Source organism: Clarias gariepinus, chromosome 7 (assembly GCF_024256425.1).
Source record: "Clarias gariepinus isolate MV-2021 ecotype Netherlands chromosome 7, CGAR_prim_01v2, whole genome shotgun sequence".
NCBI lineage: Eukaryota > Metazoa > Chordata > Actinopteri > Siluriformes > Clariidae > Clarias > Clarias gariepinus.
Genome location: NC_071106.1, coordinates 5829973 through 5852630, shown reverse-complemented (window position 1 = coordinate 5852630; position 22658 = coordinate 5829973). Strand labels below are relative to the sequence as shown.

The 22658-nt window shown below is 37.7% G+C and overlaps 2 protein-coding genes across 2 annotated transcripts; one reads left to right on the top strand and one right to left on the bottom strand.

The window, feature by feature from the left end:
* The first annotated feature begins 8288 nt into the window (after nucleotides 1–8288).
* LOC128527913 (extracellular calcium-sensing receptor-like) lies at nucleotides 8289–12634 on the top strand. Its single transcript, XM_053500570.1, has 6 exons — nucleotides 8289–8524; nucleotides 8729–9020; nucleotides 9179–9976; nucleotides 10160–10390; nucleotides 10596–10719; nucleotides 11736–12634. Exons 1-6 carry the CDS (start codon nucleotides 8307–8309, stop codon nucleotides 12632–12634), a joined length of 2562 nt encoding a protein of 853 aa, XP_053356545.1. The 5' UTR covers nucleotides 8289–8306.
* A 1551-nt stretch (nucleotides 12635–14185) lies between these two features.
* LOC128527912 (extracellular calcium-sensing receptor-like) lies at nucleotides 14186–22230 on the bottom strand. Its single transcript, XM_053500569.1, has 6 exons — nucleotides 21983–22230; nucleotides 20132–20408; nucleotides 18792–19625; nucleotides 18044–18253; nucleotides 17167–17290; nucleotides 14186–15090 (listed from the first exon to the last, which is right to left on the bottom strand). Exons 1-6 carry the CDS (start codon nucleotides 22228–22230, stop codon nucleotides 14186–14188), a joined length of 2598 nt encoding a protein of 865 aa, XP_053356544.1.
* Between the last annotated feature and the right edge of the window lie 428 nt (nucleotides 22231–22658).

Here is a 22658-nt window from a genome sequence, read left to right as displayed (position 1 = left end):
TTTACCCTGCTAGCTTCTGTTTTAGCGTGGTGCACATTCATGACACGTGTTTAGCGCGCGATTTGCTAACTGCAACTGCAAGTGAAAGTGACTAATTAAGCAGCCGAGACTGCCACTGAAGTGCAACGTAGCGCATAGTTGTCGCTGTGAATATGGCGTGCAGTTAAACTTCTGCACATCACATCTACACTACATGTTTACGTTTACATTCTGGACCATTGCACAAAGACACTTTAATAACCATTGCACAAAGTCACTTTTTCTATGCATATTTGCACACCATTATAGTTCTATTTGTACAGTATATTTCTATTTTCAGTTTCTATTTTAAGTTCTATTTTTTCTAGTTAAATTTTATTTTAATTTTTTTTTTTTTTTTTCTATCATATTTCTTCTATTGATATTTATTACTTATAAGCTTTAATTCTCTTTTTAAGGTCACTGGTGGTCGTGTAAGCATTTCACTACATTTCGTACTGTGTATGACTGTGTATGTGACAAATAAAATTTGAATTTTGAATTTGATTTGATGTAGACGCCAGAATAGGCCAAAGAGGCCTGCGTGCATCGTGTGGAGAAGTTTACAGACACCGTAGACGGCCTGTGTGACTTAAGAGTGGAGTGGCTAAAGCTTCATAGGAGGGTCCTTTAGACAAGCTTGGACGTGAATATTCGTCTTTTCGTCACAGTGTGCTATTTCATTAATGCCCTGCCATTCGTCGACTTCTGCCAGTGACTTCTCTCAACCAACCTTCTGGAGATTAAGGTACTGAGTTCCAGTTTTAATGATTGCAGCACTATTATGGAGACACAAGAAGAGCAGTGAACACACTTTTTGAGCCCATATGTTTATATATTGCATCATTCCAGCAAGTGACTTGCATTCAACGCTTCACCACAGTTGTTTCGAGACATTGGAGGACTTTGAACTAAGCAATACATGTGGAACAGACTCTTGTAAAATTGTCCTCAGCAAAACTGGAAAGTTTTCAAACTGTTTGGGCTCAGTATAACATCAGCTAAGGTGCACACATTCCAACATATTGTGTTCGTTAACGGGCGATGTCCTCTTAAAACACTGTTTAATGAACAAAATGTTTAATTTGAGAATGTACATGTATTTACATGTATAATGTAATGTACATGTATAGGTAATTGATGTTTTTTTTTATTATTTCATTTGTTTACTTTTTAAAACAGGATCAGTGCGAGTGGATCAGTGAGTGAATGGGCACTGTTAATTGATCCTGGCATGTGACACATGTTTTTGTATTAATAAATATTTTGTATTTTGTTTTAATTGGGGTTTGTTGCTATTCCTGTCTGTGGTTAGTGTCCTGTCTGGGAAACTTAAGTAGGCTGCCCCTGAGCTCATGACTAGATAGGCAGCATAAAGTTGGCAACAGTTAATAAGCACTTCACACTTCTCTCACAATCATATACACACACATACACACATATACCCCACACTCGTACACATACACACACTTACACGCACTCATACTTGCACACATCTGCACATTCACAGTTTTAGTGAGCGGGCATTGTGTGCCTGGGTAAGCATTCCTGACGCACACGTGGCCCCGCTTACAATAGGTTTTAAATAACTATAAATGGGCTTTCGAGCATTATGAGGTAATATTTACTGAAATCAAAACTATTTAAATCAAAAATATCATAACAGGGCATGTAACATCTTAACAAAGGACCCCTTCTTTGATATCAGCCTCACAATTCTTGCATCCATTGAACTTGTGAGTTTTGGACAGTTTCTGCTTGAATTTCTTTGCAGGATGTCAGAATAGCCTCTCAGAGCTGCTGTTTTGATGTGAACTGCCTCCTACCCTGGATCTTTTGCTTAAGGATCCTCCAAAGGTTCTCAATGGGGTTGAGGGGTTGAGCCAATGACACAGAGGTATTCTTTGCAGCATGAGATGGTGCATGTCATGCATGAAGATGATTTTGCTACAGAAGGCATGGTTCTTCTTTTTGTACCATGGAAGCAAGTCAAAAACTTTATATACATAGCCGAGGTAATTTTTACACCTTCAGGGACCCTAAAGGGGCCTACCAGCTCTCTCCCTATAATTCCGGCCCAAAACATGACTCTGCCACCTCCTTGTTGATGTCATAGCCTTGTTGGGACATGGTGGCCATCCACAACCATCCACCACTCCATCCATCTGGACCATACAGGGTGGCACGACACTGATCAGTAAAAACAAACAAACTAGTCTTTATGTATTTCTGGGCCCACTGCAACTGTTTCTCCTTGTGAGCATTGGTTAGGGGTGGCCGAATAGTAGGTTTATGCACAACTGCAAGCCTCTGAAGGATCTCTGAATGGGACTTTAGAGGCACCAGCAAATACCTGTTTGCTGCTTTGTGATGACATTTAGCAGCTGCTCTCTTTATCCAATGAATTTGTCTGGCAGAAACATTTCTCATTCTGCCTTTATCTGCACGAACCTGTCTGTGCTCTGAATCAGCCACAAATGTCTTCACAGTACGATGATCATGCTTAAGTTTTCGTGAAATATCTAATGTTTTCAAACTTGTCCAAGGTATTGCACTATTTGACGCTTTTCGACGAAAGAGAGATCCTTTTTGTTTCCCATATTGCTTGAAACCTGTGGCCTGCTTAATAATGTGAAACAATCTTCTTCAGTATTTTTCCTTTAATTGGGTTCATCTGGCAAACTAATTATCACAGGTGTCTGAGATTTTTGGATCATTTTTGTGATCCAAAGAGCTCTGAGACGCAATATCATCCATAAGTTTAATTTAAAAACCGAACCTTTAATGTTTGACACTTACCTCCAATTTGCATAATAATTTGGAACGCGGTGTGATAAAATAGATAGAAGCCACTTTTCTTGACTATTACATACATTGTGTAAGCACATAGCTAACTATCCAGACAGAAGAGCTATGATAATGCCACTACATTATATGCCAGTACACATTATATGGCACTAATAAGTAAATAATGTATTGTTGAATGCTCCAATAATGTATTGTTGAACGCAACTTATTGGAGCACTCAACAATACATTAATCATCTGTAACATTACCCATAACAGGAGCAGCTTAGAATTAGCTCAGGGCTAATTATCACTAGGCAAGAGTTAATAGTCTGCAATCTTAGCACTTTCAGCAAGCTAGCACTTAGCTAGTGATATTAACTTGCCTATAACTCCATATTTGGACAAGCATTTTGCAGAATCAATGGACCTAATTGTTTATATCAGGAATATGTGTCCAAATATGAATTAATAAACAAGCTAGTTTTATTATGCTAAGACATTAGCTGTCTTATAAATCCATATTTGGGTGTATATTAGAAAGATGCTATGGAGCTGATTGTTTGCATCGGAGTGTTTAATGGCCTAAATGAGATTGCTAATCCTTTTAATGAATGTGTATAGTTGCAAATAAAAAAAATTAAAAAAATTATAACATTATCACGCTATAATTCACTGTATATTTCACCATAAATCCTGGAGCTGCACCGCATGGTTGGGTGTACACTGTGTCTATGTCAGCCTCAAAATCTCATAGTGCCTTGCGCATTGGCTTTAGCATTTAGCTTGCAATTTAAACGAAAGAGTTCTTACACTGAAAAAAGTAGTTGCACATAAACAGACAAAAACGCACATACGTGGGGAAAAAACACAATTACAACCGAAAAATCACACTTACAAGCGAAAAATTATATACATATAAGGAAAAAATCATACACGTTTAAGACAAAAATCATATACATATAAGGAAAAATTCATACACGTTTAAGACAAAAATCATATAGGGAAAAATTATATACATGCGGTGTACATACATCGGCGGCAGCATTTGAGTTTGTGCGTTTGCTGGCTTTATAACTACAGACTGACGACTCATGGCTTAATTCTCTGCATAATTAATGAGCTGCAGCTCCTTTAGAGCTGCACGTAGTAGCAGAGAAAAGCAAGTAAAACATTGTACTGTAGTTAAACAAATTCATAATCACAGTAGTAAAGCTACAGTACAAATGTAGAATTCTAATTAAATAAAATTTTATTAGGATCAAATTTAAGCAAAATAAATGTTAACAGTGAGCCGTTAGATTTTATCATGTGTAATTAAAAAAGCTACACGTGTAGGGTTTTGTGTCATCTTGTGTTCTTTAATTTGTAATAGATTTATTAACCGAAATAAATTACCATACAATTAAAACATTGTCAGGACATTCTGCTGCGTCAACAGATGTCAGTCATTCAACCCCGCTTGTGTTTTTGCGTTATTATAAGAATAAAATGCAGTAGGCTGTTATGATCTGTAACGGGTTCGACCCATGTTGCACGGGCGGCACCATAAAGCACGGACACGAGGCGAGGTCTTACAGAAAAAGGGTCATTTATTTAGGTAAAATAGGGGAAAAAGGGTTGAAGGATGGAGAATGGAAAAAAAAGGAAAGAGATAAAGGTTGTACATGTGCAGGTTCGGGGGCAGTGCCATGCTGGCATGTGGGCACACAGCTGACGATAAGTGGCGGTGGGCGAAGTGGCAGAACAGAGCACGCGGAGGCAGCGCTCCAGCACGCTCCCTTGTGACGGCGCTTCTCCCGCTGTCGATGGCCGGCGGGAGTCCTTGCTGATGCAAACGCAAAAACTCAATGCAAACGTCTTCGCTGCCTTTTCCTTTTCGGCGGCAGGGCTGAGTGAGGTGCCGCGGGTGCTCGCGCAGCTCTTTCTTACGCTATCCTCAGCGCTGGGATTAAAGGGGCGGAATTCCAGTGTCCTTGTTTAAATCGCCCCACTCACATGCCACTCGCCTATTCTCCACCACATCACGTACTTCCCGGACCTCAGACTAAACTGCGCGCCTTGCTTTTATAATGCGGAGCAAGCCCGTGATTATATTAACGTTAATTTTCGCAAGCCGACACGAATAGGCGGCTCTGTCCCTTTGCCACCTATTCAGGGAGCCTACGGAGTGAGCGAGTAGCGTTAGAAGATTTGGGCGCACACTCATCACAGGTGCACGCCGTGACAGATCATCATAATTTTCTTTAAAAGTAAATAATGACCCCCCTTGCGCTGTACCAGCGCTGGCAAAACTTTTTGAAATACAAATTAAACATTGAACAAATTTACAAAACTTTATGCATGCAGTAAAGCGCTGATTAGACTATGTAGCAAAGTAAAGTGGAGGATCACAGTGCTCAACATCCCGGAGCCCAAACCCAATTTCAATTAAATTAACAAATATTTTAAGTAAATAACAGTAGCCCATGTTTAAAAAAGCATTTATATTTAGATGATAAAAATAATCCTGCATCTGTTTAAGGTGTTCCAGCTGCCACTGTTCTTATGGCTCTGTCAGAGTAAATCATTCAGTAACAAGCTGTAAACTTCTTAATTTAAATTAAAAGTGTCAAGAGTCTTACAGAGTCTCATGAATTATTCAGTGAAACAGGCTCTGCTGAAAAAAGTTGGACACATCAGTCGCTTAAAAATAAAAGGTCTTTCTTAGTGTTATGATATAGTTGTAAAATAACAGATATACAAAGTGTGCACTGAATACTAAACCTAAACCAGGCACGAGGATTAATAAACCAAGATAGCCCCATACCTGCTTTTATTTTTTTTTAATAAAAAATATCAAAGAATATTATTGTGTATAGAGTGATTAAAAACAATGCAATTTATGCTATCATGAAGAAAATCTAAATTTCTTCCATTCCGAGGATTAAAAACGGTAACAATGTCAACTTTAGAATTTACAATCCAAAAGATTAAATTTACACAAATTTAAAAAGAGGCCTTAATCACTGAAAGTCTTCAGAAAAGCCTCAGATCCAAGAGGTTTTTGAAGTGGGGAGAGGTGCATTTCAGTTCCTCTGAATGTATGGGTGAGAACAGCTGATTCACACCTGGGGAGGGTGAATAATTTGCATTTGAATGTTGTCTGGCATTGTACAGTAAAGCACACACAGTGACTTTATACGTGCGGATGAGCGCTGATGAGCCGAATCGAAATGCCGCACCCAAACCTCATTTAAATTAAATTAACAAATATTATAAGTAACAAAAAAAAAACAATAGTCCACGTTTAGAAAAGTTTATAAATTCTTTCTGACATGGGTTGGCCTGGTGTTATGCGCAGAGTGCCGAGAAATTTCCTGAAGCTCCGAAATCGCTGAGGCATTTTTTCTAAATAGACGCTATATTTAATAATTGATGAAGGTTTTGAGCTGTATACACACACACATTCCTGCCTAAAAAACTCTTAAAACTACACCTGTGACACAGAAACAGTAATATTTCAAACATTTAGCAGGCTGCCATTTGGAGAAACAAAAGAATAATGAATAATAAACCAGTTGTTGGGTCAAAATAATCCAACCAGGTGTTCATTTTTAAATGACCCACTACATCTCATATGACCCAACATAAGCAGTCCAACAATTTACATGAAAGGGAAAATCATGCACGTATACGGGAAACATGCGTTGCCCTTCTGGGCCATCATAGGTTTAGCAATTGCACTTGACAATACTGTTCTTGAAAGAACTATTCCAGAAAGGCTGACCTAAATGTCATAAAATAACTGACTGTTGGTAGTTTTGTTGTTACATAATTACCTTTTTCCATATATGTTATAATTTTGAAATCCCCAGTATTGCTGGAAATAAATCACTAAATGAAAACAAAGAAATCTGCAGGTGATCCCAAATTTTTCAGCGATAATGTAAATGTTATATGTTTATAAAATAATGCTATATGAATGTGTGCAGTGAACAAAGCTAAAGATAATGCAAAAAAATATTAGTGTGTGACAGCTGTCTAGTTACTTACAGTACAGCTCATGGAAAGAAGTATAGAAGTAGCTAAGTAGCCCATTATAGACAATTTTATTTTACAATCATTTATTTGTTTTAGGGCATGAGCATGGTGCACCACCTCTTTAAGTATTTTGGATTTTATTTTTTACAGTGTGCTATCTTGATTAAGAGCAAAACCTCCTTTTTGCCAGCAGATGTCAGCCATGTGGCTGGTTCAAAGTTACAGAAATCCTTGTTTTGGTACCACTAAAGGAACCACTTCACATACATTCTGTTGAATATATTGTTATATTTATACATTTTAGTGCAACTACCTTGTGTTTATTCTTTATTTATCTTTTATTTATTCTTTAGTTTATTCTTATGTTTATTATTGCTGCTGGTCTCTGAGACTTACCAAACAAATGTTGTTGTATCACTACAATGACAATAAAGTCTCTTTATCTTTATGAAGATCGTTGAGGATAGTATCTGTTTATTGACTAAGTTAAAAAGTAAATTGTGATTTAAAAAAAATGTGTATGAATAGTTTTAAATTAATAGTATATAACATTTTATGAGGCATACTGTGTTGATTTCATTTCAGTACCACTAGAGGGACTCCAAGCACTGCTTTAAAAGTAATGGATTCAAGAACTTCTTTTTCTCTCCATAATGCCCTTGTTACAGATTTACTAAATCATTTTGTTTTGCAGTGCCATTATAAATACATTAAAAAAGGTTTAGTTTGAGGTTGGTGGTTCCAAAGCAGTATATAGAAGATGATGATGACAACAATAAACCTGAGTACATTAATATATACCTAGGGTTACTGCTGAGCTGCTCCATAAAGTTGATCAACTCTGTATCACCAATCAAACAATATCACCAAACAATTCAAAGCTAAATTTTATGTTACAACAAAGTGGTTACCATATAAGTTAAACAGTGATTCAGGGCTGATGTGAGGCTGCTCAAGGAGTGATGACCTTGATAATATGATCAATACGCGGTAATATGTAGAACAGAGAAAAGGTGTTTACAGCCCTTACAGCAAAAACAAAGTAATTATCCATGATGTCACACTGCTTCTTTAATTTGGTTTAATGTTCCTGTTTTCTCTGCTGGTAAAGATGAGGAGTGGTTATTATTGGACTTATTTTTTATTTTATTATTTTTTTACACAATAAGTTTGAACATACTGCAGGTGATTATTTCTTTTTAATATTTTTTCAGATATTTTGAGCTAAGATTTACTTACATCCAACTTCTCCTTGAAAATATAACACAGACAAATAAATAATAATTTGCTTATTAGTTGTTTTAATGGACCAGAAAATTACTCTAGCTCCTCAAGGACTTTCCAAATTGACCCCAAATGTCTTTTTGCTCTGGGCAAATGTACCTCTACTAAACAGGAACACTTCTCACTACCAGTCTCTGCAGGAGATGCAAGCCCCCGCTTTAACTAATTCCATCTCTTTCTATATCTGGTCAGGTGATGGCTGTGGATGCGTGGTTATGGGCAGTAGGGTTTCTGATTTGGCCGATCTGGGTGGACTCTGTTGGGCTCTCCTGTACTTTGCAGACCAGGCCCATCTCCAGGAGCCTGTATAAGGAAGGTGATGTGATTATCGGGGGTCTTTTTCCAATATATGTTCAAGCCCCTGAACCTGATCACATGTTTATACAGAGAGTGGAGGAGAGCCCTTGCCAGAGGTAAGAACCAAAAAAAATAAAAAAATTATAATAGGCATTTATATTAAAATAGTGAGATTTTAATGTGTTACAAAATGCTTTAAGTGTCCCAAAAATCTTAATGAGTTTTTTTTTTTATTATTATTATTTCATTTCATCATATTTTCAAGTCCTCTAACAATTAATAATGTACCAAGGTTTCTTTTTTCTTTAATGCTGTCTTAGTGTTGAAGTACGATCTTACCACTGGCTACAAACAATGATCTTCACAGTGGAAGAAATTAACCAAAATCCATATTTGTTGCCCAACTTCACACTGGGCTACCATGCTTCAGATACCTGCTTGGCAGAGAGCAGTACGCTAAGTGCTGCACTGGCGTTGATGACAGGACAGGAGGAGACCGTGTCTGGAGAACTGTGTACTATAGCTCCAGACGTGCCTGTCATTATTGGTGATGCACGCTCCTCCGCATCTATAGTGGTAGCTGATACACTAAGTGTTTTTGACATCCCAATGGTAAATGGCAGTGTCTACTATTAACTATTAACAAATTTGTTTCAGTGATATAAAGTCAGTTTAATATGTTATAATCTGGTATGTCCTACAACAAAGTAAAGACTGATTTTATTTATCTGCTTTAATTTTTTTTTTTTAATGTGGTCTTGTCTTATCAGATTAGCTACTTTGCTTCTTGTGCATGCCTCAGTGATCACACCAGATACCCCACCTTTCTACGCACAGTTCCAAGTGACGCCTTCCAAGCCAAAGCCATGGCCCGTCTTTTGCTCTTTATGGGTTGGACATGGGTTGGGGTTGTCTCTGGAGATGATGTTTATGGGAAAAGTGGTGTGCAGTTGCTGCTGAAGGAACTAAAGGGTTTAGGTGTGTGTGTAGACTACCATGAGGTCATCCCTAAATCACATGCAGCCAGTAGGATTGAACGCATTGTGAAGATAATCCAGACTTCAAAGGCTCAGGTGGTAGTAACCTTCGCTATCGGACCTGATACAGAAGTCTTGCTTAGAGAAGTTGTGAGGATGAATGCCACTGACAGGCAATGGATTGCTACTGAAGCATGGAGCACCTCTACCCACTACTCTGCTTGGAGTGGCATCTCTTTAGCAGGGACTCTTGGTTTTGCACTGAGGCGAGTTGATATTCAGGGTTTGGGCTTCTATTTGACTCAGTTGAGCCCAAATGAACATTTAATGTCACCACTGGTCCAGAGTGTTTGGGAGGATGTGTTTGGGTGTAGCTTTGGGGAGCACATGCAATCAGGAAATCTAAAACCACAGTGCACAGGCTTGGAGAAAGTGGAGTATGGAGAGACCTATTTTGATGTTATGTATAATGTTTATAAGGCTGTGTATGCTGTAGCAAATGCCATTCAGGACATGCTGGCATGTCAGTCTGGGAAAGGACCTTTTGCAAATGGAGAATGTCCTGATATTAAACCAATAAAACCTAAGCAGGTAAGGAAAATATGTTAACAATCAGTTTTAAAATTTGACTGTTTTAGATGTGCTTAAACCCTAATCAGTTCTTTTACATGACATTCATTATAGTATTAGGTAATGCAGTGCAATTGTATTGTTCTGTTTGTTTGTTTTTAGTTTTTACTCATGCATTATTTATTTTATAAATTTTCTTTTTAGCTTTTATACTACCTGAAGGCTGTCCAGTTTACAACACCAGTGGGTGAAATGTTTGCTTTTGATGAGAACGGAGATCCATCTGCCTCTTATGACATAATTAATTGGCATGTAGGCACTGAAGGAAAAATTAAGTTTGTTAAAGTAGGACAGTTTGATGCAGTGAGTGGACCACAGCGAGACTTTCAGCTGGAACTAAAAAAAGTGTTCTGGGGAGGGGGCTGGGGTGATAAGGTAATAAGGATTAAGTCCACATTTTATACATTTTGGCATTACCAGCCATCGCTGATATAGACTAGCATTTGTTGTTTAAGAACCAGTATGACAATATATTTAATGCATTATCTCTCTTTCTATCGTTTCATAATATTTTTTCACAGTTTTCGAAGTATGTGTTCTGAAATGTTTCTATGAAATCAATGCAAACTCTCCTATCCAGGTACCAGTGTCTGTTTGCAGTGAGAGCTGCCCCCCAGGGACCAGGAAGGCTGTACAGAAAGGAAAGCCTCTCTGCTGTTATGACTGTATACCATGTGCATCAGGGGAGATCAGCAATGCTTCTGGTAATGTACAGCACAAATTCCTGTTCAGTTCTAAAAGTGATTTATTGTTTCAGTACAGTAATATTAGCAAGTTAGTGTTTAAATTATTACTTTACCACCCAGTAGAAAACACTGTTAACATTGCAAATTTTAAATGCTTTTAAGATAAAGGGTGAGTGTAGTGCTGGGGTGTCATTTATTTCCCATTGATAAAATGTAAAAAAATAACTAAAGGTCATAGGCGATTCACTCGTTTCCATCTTGAGCACTTTTTTTTGGCCATTTTAACAATTTAACTCATGTGACAAAAATGTACATTTACTAAGCCCTCCTATCTGAGTACCCCTACAAATAAGCCATATGCCCAACAGTAACAGTCTAAGAATAGAAACTAGATTCACTCACTGTCACTCACTCTCTTCTTAGTTCTGTATACTGCTATATCCTGTACAGGGTCACAGGGGGCCTGGAGCCTATCCCAGCAGACCTAGGGCAAAAGCCAGGGTATACTGTGGATGGGGTGCCAGTCAATCACATGACATAAGCACATACACTCATACTTGATGGCCAATTTGTAAAATCCAGCTACCCTAATCTGTATGTCTCTGTACTGTGGGAGGAAACACAGGAAGAACATGCACGCAGAACAGACAGGGCTCGAACCATCAACCCTAGAGGCACGAGGCCATAGTGCCAAACATTGCACCAGCATGCTGTCCAGAAAATAAATTATATTAAAAAAATTTTTCATTTATTTATTTAGTTAATATGGATGTTGCTTAACTTAACAAATTGAAGAAAATAAGTCGTGTTACACAGTTAAAACTACAACAAAGCCAGTATCAACAAGAAACTCTTTAAACATTACACATTGTCCAAGATGGTTAAGGAAAAAAGAGTTGTTACATTTTTTAGTTTTCAAGCTTAATTCCAATGAGTTAAAAATGAAATGGCACCCCAGTTGTGAAATCATCCTAAAAGTATAATTGGTGTCTCTGATTAATCAATTTAATGCTTCCAATTATGTTTTTATCCAGACTCTACAGAGTGCACTAAGTGTCCTGAGAGGTTCTGGTCTAACACTGACCGGACAGAGTGCATCCCAATGACGGTGGAGTTCCTGTCCTTTCAAGATACCATGGGCATCATCCTCTCGGTGCTTTCAGCTACTGGAGCAGCTCTTACCATTAGCATCCTTGCCACCTTTTTCCATCATCGAGACACACCCCTGGTCCGTGCCAACAACTCTGAGCTGAGCTTCCTGCTCCTGCTCTCACTTAAACTCTGTTTCCTATGTGCACTAGCTTTTATTGGCCGACCAGCACCTTGGTCCTGCATGCTCCGTCATACACTGTTTGGGATCAGTTTTGTGGTGTGTCTGGCTTGTGTGCTCAGTAAAACTGTGGTGGTACTCATGGCCTTTAGAGCAACTCTACCTGGCTCAAATATTATGCGGTACTTTGGTCCTGTTCAGCAGAGGGCAGGTATCTTCATCTGTACGCTAATACAGGTGGGGATCTGTGTGTTTTGGCTAGTTCTGGCACCTCCTCTTCCCACTGAAAATGCAGGAGGTGAGCGCGGAGCACGGGTGGTCCTGCTATGTGCAGTAGGCTCAGTGGTGGGGTTCTCACTCGTTCTGGGCTACATTGGCTTCCTGGCTGCTGTCTGCTTCATGCTTGCTTTCTTTGCCCGGAAGCTTCCAGATAATTTCAATGAAGCGAAGTTTATCACTTTTAGCATGTTGATCTTTTGTGCTGTGTGGATCACGTTTGTTCCAGCATATGTCAGCTCTCCTGGGAAATACACAGTAGCGGTGGAGGTCTTTGCAATTCTAGCCTCAAGTTACGGCCTTCTGCTGTGTATCTTTGGGCCTAAGTGTTACATCATCCTACTGAGACCAGATAAGAACACAAAAAAGTATATGATGTCCAAATAGTGGAATAAAAGTAAAGGCAGTTGTAACAAAGAACAATATTTGATTCATACTTGACAAATGCTTTATAAATGCTTCACTATAATAATAGTATTAAATAAAGAAAGTACAGTGAAACCTTGGATTTTGAGTAACTTGGACGGTGAGTGTTTTAAAAATTTATAATTAATTTCAACTTGATAAATGAGCCAGGTCTTGAAATACAAGTAGTACATACGTATACGCTGTTTCTGCCGAACATCAAAAAATCACAACTAAACTAATAGTTCTTCTGCTGCAGGATGGTGGGTAATCTTCTGCCATGTTCTGTCTCAGTGCGCATGCCTTCAACATCAACATCTGTGCTTATGTATACTGTTTACTATAACATTGTGACCATTTGTATGTGTGTTTTTTTGTTTCCATGACAATTCAATGTTACATTTATCCTCCAAAGGAGGCAAAGCAAGTGTTATTAGAGAGCTTTCTTGTTAAAGTCATACAAAAAAAGTTTCCAGTTTTCACAGCCAACAGCAATGATTACGGGTGTGTGTGTGTGTGTGTGTGTGTCTCCTTCTCCTGTCTCCCCTTTTTGTCTCCCTCACACCAGCCACCAGTTATTTAAAGGTAAATGCAGGTTAATTTTCTTTATTTTTACTTTATATTTTGTATTAATTATTTTGTATACTAATATTTTTGGGTTGTGGAACGAACTATCTGAGTTTCACTTTGATATATGACTGCTTTGAATTATAAGCACTTTTCTGAAACAAAATTATGCTTGCTATCCAAGGTTCAACTGTACTGATTTTCTTTATCATATAATTATTTAGCTATCAAAGTAATAAGTGTACAAATGTAATTGTATTTATTAAAAAATAAAAGATTTAAAAATTTGTATTCATTAAAAATTGATCATTTTAATATCAATGAGAGTTAAGTGATTCTTTTGCACAAACACAACTAATTCAATCAATATATTTATTACTGGGTTTAACGCGTGTGTACATATGTTGGTGAATTACAAACAATGCTGGGCAATGGTCCTCCAGGACATGAGTTAATATAGCAATGTTATAACTGCTTTTATCCAGAAATGGATAGGTTTCCATCTTTAGTCTGGTTCCTCTCAAAGTTTCCTCCTCATGTGTTCTTAGTGTAGTTTTTCAATGACTTAATCACTGAACATACACTAATACATTTTAATTTAACATGCAAAATTTATATACTTTTGTGAAACTGCTTTGTGACAATGTCTACTTTAAAGGCACTATACAAATAAAAGCAATTATTCAAATAAAATGAATCTTTCAAATTCATTTTATTTGAATAATTGTCAAAACTGGGATAAGTTTATTAAATAAATTGCATATAACCGTGTAACAGCAACGAAAACAATTTGCATAGACGTATATGTAAACAATTTATTAAATATTTACTAGTCTAATTTCCACATATGCACTCTGCTTGTATTTAATTGAACCACTTATCGTTGTCAGTCACCTAATATAAAAAAGATCCTTTAACAATATTTCATTATCAGTGAGAAGGCTACAGAAAATAAGATTTTTTCCTCTATTGTGTTTTTGCCATGAGAAATTTCTTGGTGTTCTTCTCTGGTCGGAGTAAAATAATGTAACATTTTGGAGCAAATATACAGATGAGGACTCCAAAACTGGAAGCCAGGATTGCAAATATCTCCACAGCGACACTGTACTTTCCTGGTGAGCTGACGTATGCTGGAACGAAGGTGATCCACACAGCACAGAAGATCAGCATGCTGAAAGTAATGAATTTTGCTTCATTGAAATTATCTGGAAGTTTTCGGGCAAAGAATGCTAGCAGGAAGCAAACGGCAGCTAAAAGACCAATGTAGCCCAAAACCAGGGAGAAGCCTGTCACTGACCCCACCATGCACTCTAAGATGATCTTTGACCCTTGAATGCTTAAGTTGCGGTGAGGAAAGGGGGGACTGAGGGACAACCATACAGCACAAATAATCACTTGTATACAGGTAAAGAACAGAACACTTCCTCTTTGTTGCCCTGGGCCAAACCACTTCATAAGGGCTGCAGATCCAGGTCTAGCTGAACGGAATGCCACCAGAACCACAATGGTTTTCACCAGGATGCACGAGATGCAGAGAACAAAACTGATCCCGAACGCTGCTTGCTGTAGTCTGCATGACCATAATGAGGGCTGACCCACAAACACCAGTGAACACAGAAAGCAGAGTTTGAGTGACACCAGGAGCAGGAAGCTCAGCTCTGAGTTATTGGCTTTGACGATAGGAGTCTGTCTGTAGTACACAAAAACCACACCCACAGCTGCTGTTATCATGGCACCGCACACAGCAACAGTCGTCAAGGTGATGCCCATTGTCTCATTAAAGGAGAGGTACTCGACCTCACGTGGTACACATGCAGTTCTGTGACTGTTGGACCAGAATTCTGGGGGGCAATGATAACATTCTAGTGAGCCTGTAAAAGAGATTACAAGCCAAATAAAATAAAATAAACATTCAGTTTGGTTCCTAGCTTAACCCTAAAAAATACTGTGGTTTTTAGAATACTAAAGTTACTATATAATGTTATTTAATAGGATGACATCACACACACACACACACATACATATATTTTTAGTGATGGCGGCGCACGCTGATGCAGCGGCTTCTCGAGACTAAAATTTGAACTCAGAAGACATCGGCTCCTGAGAACATCGGAGTGGCGTAGCAGAGCGCGGGGGACAGCGGGCAATAGGAAACGTGCTCGCAGACAGAAGAGAGTTCCAACTCTCTACTTGGCCAACGTCTGCTCTCTGGATAATATAATGGACCTGCTACGTTTGAGGATTAATGCTCACTTTGAGATGAGGAATTGCGCTGTTCTCTGCCTCAGTATTTCAAATTGATGGCTTTCGGCTTTTCCATGCGGACCGCGACCACCGGTCGGGGAAAAAAAGAGGAGGTTGACTCTGTGTGTATGTGAATGAAGGTTTGTGTACAAGCAGTAGTTTGGTTAAAAGTCACTGCTCCGAGTCAATAGAGTTCATGACAACAAAGTGTCGGCCATTCTATCTGCAGCGGGAGTTTAATGTTGTGACGCCATCTCATCAGTGATCCACACAGCCCTTACACACCTCAAGAATAAGAATTCCTACGTCCGCCTGCTTTTCCTGGACTTTTCCTCTGCCTTTAACATCATCTCTCCACAGACATTAATTCTAAAGCTTTTCTCTCTTGGCCTGGTTCTGAAGAGTTTCTATCGAGGTAGAAAGCATCATCAGCTCCTACATCACTGTGTGGCATGGCAATAGCACTGTAGCTGAGAGGAAAGCCCTGCAGAAAGTAGTTAAGGCTGCACAGAGGACAGTGGGAAGCAGGCTCCCCTCTATCACCGAACTGTACACTGCAAGATGCAGAAGATGAGCCCTCCGCATTATTAAGGACTCCACTCACCCTGCACATGCTCTATTTTAACCTCTTCCCTCATTTAGAAGGCTGAGAACCTTCAGTGTGAGACCACCAGGCTCAAAAACTGTTTTTTTTAGACTCTTTCAGCAGTCTAATAGCCTGAGGCAATCACAAACTGCTAACTTTGGATAGTATTTTATTAAAACATATCTCTATATTTTTGGTGTAATATATAACTCTATGGTGCAATACATATATATCCCTATAAGTCGAATGTACAATGTGTGCAATACACTATGTATAGTTTATGTCTAAATTCCTGCATAATATATCTCTGACTGCTCTTATTTATATTCATGTATATACATATTTACACCCTCATATTTATACTACTATGCTATCTCTGTGGCTTAAACGGGACCTGGGTCCTAATTTCGTACCATAACATTGAAGTGTGCTGGTATGACAATAAAGCATCCTTGAATCCTTGAATATATATATATATATATATATATATATATATATATATATATATATATATATATATATATATATATATATATATATATACTCAGCAAAAAAAGAAACGTCTCTTTTTCAGGACTGTGTATTTCAACTATAATGTAAAAATCCAAATAACTTTACAGATCTTCATTGTAAAGGGTTTAAACAATGTTTTCCATGCATGTTCAATTAACCATAATCAATTAATTAACATGCACCTGTGGAATGGTCGTTAAGACCTTAATTGCTTACAGAAAGTAGGCATTTAAGGTCACAGTTCTAAAAATGCAGGACACTAAAGAGACTTGTCTACCGACTGTGAAAAACACCCCAAGAAAGATGCCCAGGGTCCCTGCTCATCTGCGTGAACGTGCATTAGGCCATAAATCGCCATGTCCGCACCGTGAGACGCCTAAGACAGCGCTACAGTGAGACAGGAAGGACAGTGGAAGACCATGTGTAACAACACCTGCACAGGATCGGTACATCCGAATATCACCCCTGCGTGACAGGTACAGGATGGCCTTTAATAGAATAGTATACAGATGCCATTTGACATGTGATCCTCTATTCATGATGTAAAGAGTAATTGTTTTCATGGCCTTGGCTGAAAGTGTTAACTGAAAGGACATTTAATAACCTGTGACATTGCTAAATTCTCCATCAGCGCAGGGCAGGCAGTCAAAGCAGCAGACTGGAAGGCCTTTCTTCATAGCTTTGCGTGTCCCCTGGGGGCATTCTGCGGTGCACACAGACACAGGCACCTACAATTATCAAAAAAATAGCAATTTAATTCCAATTGATCGCTGCTATTTTTGTCTAATTAATAAATTATCAGCTTTATAATGCTTTTTTATACATAGCTTTTTTATACATAGTCTTTGTGTGTAAAAACTGAATAAAAGCTCTACCTGCCTTATCCAACAGGAATCTAAATTTTTATTTTTTTTTATGACTATTTGCATTAGTTATATTGGCAATATTTACAGTACTGGATAAAGTGTACAAAAATTGTGAACCCCTCATTTTTTTATCATATTTTGCTATTACATATTCAGGCTTTCATGTATTGTTAATTTTGTCTTGTCTTGGCTTTCTTAGCTTTTAATTTTGGCATGTTTTTCATGTCTTTTATTTTCAGTCCAGTCCCCCTACCTGAGCAGTTTCTGAGGAATGTTTGCTGTCTGTCAAACCACACAGTGACATATGGATCATTCAAGCATTAAAAAAACCACATCTAACCTAAGGCATGAACCAGTAAGAAACAATGGTAGAAGCATATGGTGACGGATGATCAGGTTGGTGATTAGTATACTGGAAAAATTAGGTTACGGCTGAGGTTGTTACATAAACTAATTATTCTTTTAAACAACTAATTCTTCTTTTTTTTCCAATTATGTCTTTAGACACTTTGCAGCTTATGGCTGTAAAACTTTTATCAACATTATTGAATAAGAATTTATGGAGGGGGGTTTTAATACTTTTTTCACACTACTCTATATGTGAATCATAAATACCTTTCTTGAGTTTCCTGGCCAGCTGATTGCAGATTCATTAATGATGAGGTTAGTGTCCTCCAATCGGCCAATAAGGACATATTTCAAGGCTCCACCAGGACCTCTTTGCCAATTCACTATGTCATAGACAGCTGGAGTCTCTCCATCTTGAAAATAAAACTTCTCTCCAAGCTGAGTTGTGAAATTTACCAGTTTAAGGTGCTCTAAGAGCTAGGATGACAGGAGAGAGGTGCAGCAAGTACTATGACATTTTGGATAGCCAAAAACCTAACATTTAAAATTCAACATGCTTTGAGTTTCTTCAGTTATAGGACCTTTAAAAATTTTTTTGAGCATATGGGAATCATTCAATAAGCAAATAATGTTTATGTTCATGGCATCAATAGTACTGTAAAAATAATATGCACTAAATGTATTATTTCAATTATAATTTGCAAACATGAATTTAATTCATTAACGCCAAATCAGATCCATCACAAGTTGATTAATTTCGCTTATTTACTGTTCACTATTTGAAATAACAGTTTAAAATTTTCCATCCCCAGTTGTGGTTTAATAAATGAAAGGGTTTGGAGAGAACTGTTACAGTACAAAAAAGTAATACCCTTTGTCATTACATGACTTAGTTGAAGATTATTTTCAAGTTTATGGATCAAAGCATTATAAATTACTGTAAGTATCATAATTAAAATGTTATTTAAATTTAGAATGATGCATAGGATATATATTTTTAAAATAACACCATTACCTTTTTTGCAGTGATAATATCTGGAGATGAGCAGTTTGGGGCCATGGTCAGGTCAGAACTGTTAGGTGCAGTACAACGCAGCAGAGAGTGCAGTGCATATGCAGCTGCATAAACAGCCAGATACACATTATAAGTGGCTCTTAAATTGGTAACATCTGTAATGCCATTGTCTACTCCCTCTAGAGTCTCCTTCCCACTGCATGGTGGTAAGCTACTCTGGGAGGCTATTGTGTTGTTCTGCACTGGGCTGCAGCCAAATGTCTTCTCCCATAAAACTCTAAGGACCATGTCTTGAGGATACCGACTTGGATGAAGTTCTCGCAGGTGTTTTTCAAGCCCAGGAATAAGTGCACTCCTAACAGCCACTCCCAGTGTGCCTTGGGCAATGTTTTTCAGTGCAGGGTTGCTCAAGAGAAGGCCGCTGGTACTCCAAATCTCACTGGCAAGAAACTGGCGATCTGTGACATTTCTGCGAACCAGTTCAATGAGGAACACTTCCACATCTACATACCAAGCAAATACCATGATTACACGAGCAGATGAGCTCTGCATCACTGTCACAGCACGATCCACATCTTTTTCCAGTCTCTCACGGAAGATAGTGCTGACAAAAGCTAGGCAGATGCTGGTACCTTTTGTTTCCTCCCTAAATGCCTGTACTGCCTGGAGCCCATAGTCATTGTCCTCCACTACAGCACCAACCCAGGTCCAGCCGAACCGTTTGGCCATCTGGGCCATGGTGCGAGCCTGATACACATCACTGGGGATGGTCCGAAAGAAATTAGGATACTCTCGTTTGTTACTGAGGCATACACACGTAGCCAGGTAGCTGATCTGAGGGATGAACAGATTATGCCAGATATAACAGATTATTAACTTACACATACTGTAGGAGATCAACAGTAACTTATTAATGATTTCTGCTCACTTTCTAGTCTCCTGCCTTTTTTTTTTTTTTTTTTTACCTTAACTCCTTTTTAGATTCAACATTCTAAAGCAAACTTTGCCCATCCCTTAAACTGTTACACAGACTCCTCAGTACAGGATTACTTCATGAAAAGATGCAGTTACTCAAATACTAAGTATTTTTAAAGTGAACCAGTTGATTTAGAAATAACCACAGTCAAATACCCATAGTAACTCAATAACACACATTAACAAACATGATCTTCTTGTGTCTTGATATTTCCACATATGTCCACATTCGAAAATTGGAAAATTGTGGTCTAATGAACCCACCTGTGAGCCCCATAATACTAAAAAAAAAAAGAAAAACTAATTTATCTCTGAATACAATAACTCACTGTCTATTTTATCACTTTTCTCAACATGACACTCACCATTGGTACATGTAGCGAGCTCAAAACTCTGGAAAGAATCATACTCTGTGTGGAAGTTGCTTCTCCAATGATAATTTTGGTAGGTTGGGTGGTTTTACAGGTACCGTTCCCTCCACTAATCAAAGACATGACGGATCTCAGGCTATGAGGATAGCGTGAGCAGCTGTCCATGATACGGTAGCCCAGTCGAACCCCTGGCAGCAAAGAAGGGTTTCTGTTAATCTCATCCACAGCAAAGACAACAGCCTGAGCCCACTGCACAGGACTCTCCTGAAATCTGGGACAAGGAGAGAGAGATAATAGTTTACTTGATTCTTTTTTTACCGTGAAAGGTCTTCATGAGAACCAGTTTCATCATGGTGCTTGATGAGTTTTGCAAATTCACTTAACAGTAAAAAACTATTAAATAATGTAAAAATGTGTTCAAACTTTATATGGTACTGTATATGATGCACAAGTCAAAAATGTATGCAATACTGAATGTTAAACACAATGTAAAAAAATACACAAAACAGGTCCTTGATAGTGTTTATCTATCTATCTATCTATCTATCTATCTATCTATCCGTCTGTCTGTCTACCCATCTATCTATCTATCCATATATAAAGAGTAACTGATTATGTTGGATTTTAAAAAAAGTTTGTTAGGCTCTTTGCGTATAGATTACTTTATACATACAAAACTAATTATGCTTTCTTCTATATTTGCTTAAGATTTTTAGAAAGTAAAAATCATCAGCACAAGATCAAACTGATCTCTAAGTCTTTACAGAGCATATGACAGAGCCTGTGCAGGTGGAATTACAGTAAATTTCAAATTCAAAATTTATTTTTCACATACACAGTCATACACACTACGATATGCAGTTAAAAGCCTTGTACGACCGCCACTGACCTTAAAAAGAAAATCTATTGTAATAAAACTATATATAGGGAATAAATATTAATAAAAAGAAATAGGAAAGAAAATAAATTTAACTAATAACAGTACACTATGTGCGCATGTTTACATAAGCCGTAAGCTCTCTGTGCACCAGACAGAGTCCTTGTCCCTAGGATTTTTGTCTTTAAACAAGTCAATTGTACCAGTAAATTTACATTATGCCCTATTATATTCACATGTGGCTAAAAAAATATATGATTACTAAGCTATATCATTAATGCTTTTTGGGGCGCAGTCATTAAGGATACATCTTTACGGATACATTAAAAGGATCTGTTTAATTTAACATTAAGTTAAATACCTTTCATAAACATTTTATACACATTTCACTAAACAATATACTGCTCAGTTTTTTGTTCCTGAAACTTTTACCAAGAGAACATTATTTATAAGGATACTGTTTTGCATTTCAGTCAAACAGGATAATATATAAAGGATCTCAATAACAATTATTAACTTTCTAATAAATTTCATAACAAATCAGATATAGCATGATTACATAATGTAGCAGATGAAGTAAAGCAGGAAAACATTATTTCATTCATGTTAGCTGATGTACACTTTAAAGGTCCAAAATTATTTCACTTTGGCTCACATTTAAACTATTGCATAACTACATTAATTGCTTTCATAACAAAAACTGGGAAGGAGATCATTTAAACTTTTGATCTCTGACATTGTGACAGAACAGCTAAATCAGCAGACTGTACAACTTGTACAATATTCTCAACCAAAAAAAAAAAATATATGATTTTTATGCACTGAAAAAAAAAAAGCCAGTATTGCCTATAAAAAGAAATAATAAAAAGCCAAAAATCACATTGGTCAAAAATGTAGTCATCACTATTCTAGTTATCTGACCTATCAGATAACTTTTTAAAAAGGTATACTGTCAGGCAGCAACTCACTCATAGCAGGGCTGCAGATATGGCTCTTCGGTGAAGCTCAGGTCAAGGGTTGGTGGCAGCATGTAAAAATTGATGAGTGCTCCAATAATCACATCTCCATCTTTAAAAAGACCCACAGTGTCAAGATGCTGTGCACGGTCTAAGTACACACATTGCTCCTCCTGAGTTGCCCCCACCACAATCTCACACACTGTCCATAGTAAGAATACCAACAGTAATATACACGCTGAAAAGACTGCAGTGGTCATGAGATCAGGTGAATCCTTACAGCTCTGTCGGCAGCTTCTGATGGCAGACAGTTTCTGTAGCTATTTTTAATACCCATTAAATCCTAAGAGATAACAAGAGGAAGAAAAAAAATGGATTAAATTGCTGTGAGGAGATCCAAATCACACCTCCTTTTCCAAGGTAAAGAAATTAGAGATAATTGCTCAACAATTAAATATTAGCACACAGCCGAGTGAGTAGTGATGTGGAATGTTAAAATAACTTTTAATTTTTTAGGTATTTCTGATTAGTGGCACACCAAACCATTAAGTGTATGAATGTGAATGTCACATAAAAAAAAAAGGTGATCCAACAGTTTTGGAAAGACCTTCAGAGTCCTCTGGTGAACATTCTGCACTATATTTCCAAATATAATTCATGTATCTTGGGTTTGTGTCATTAAAGCAAA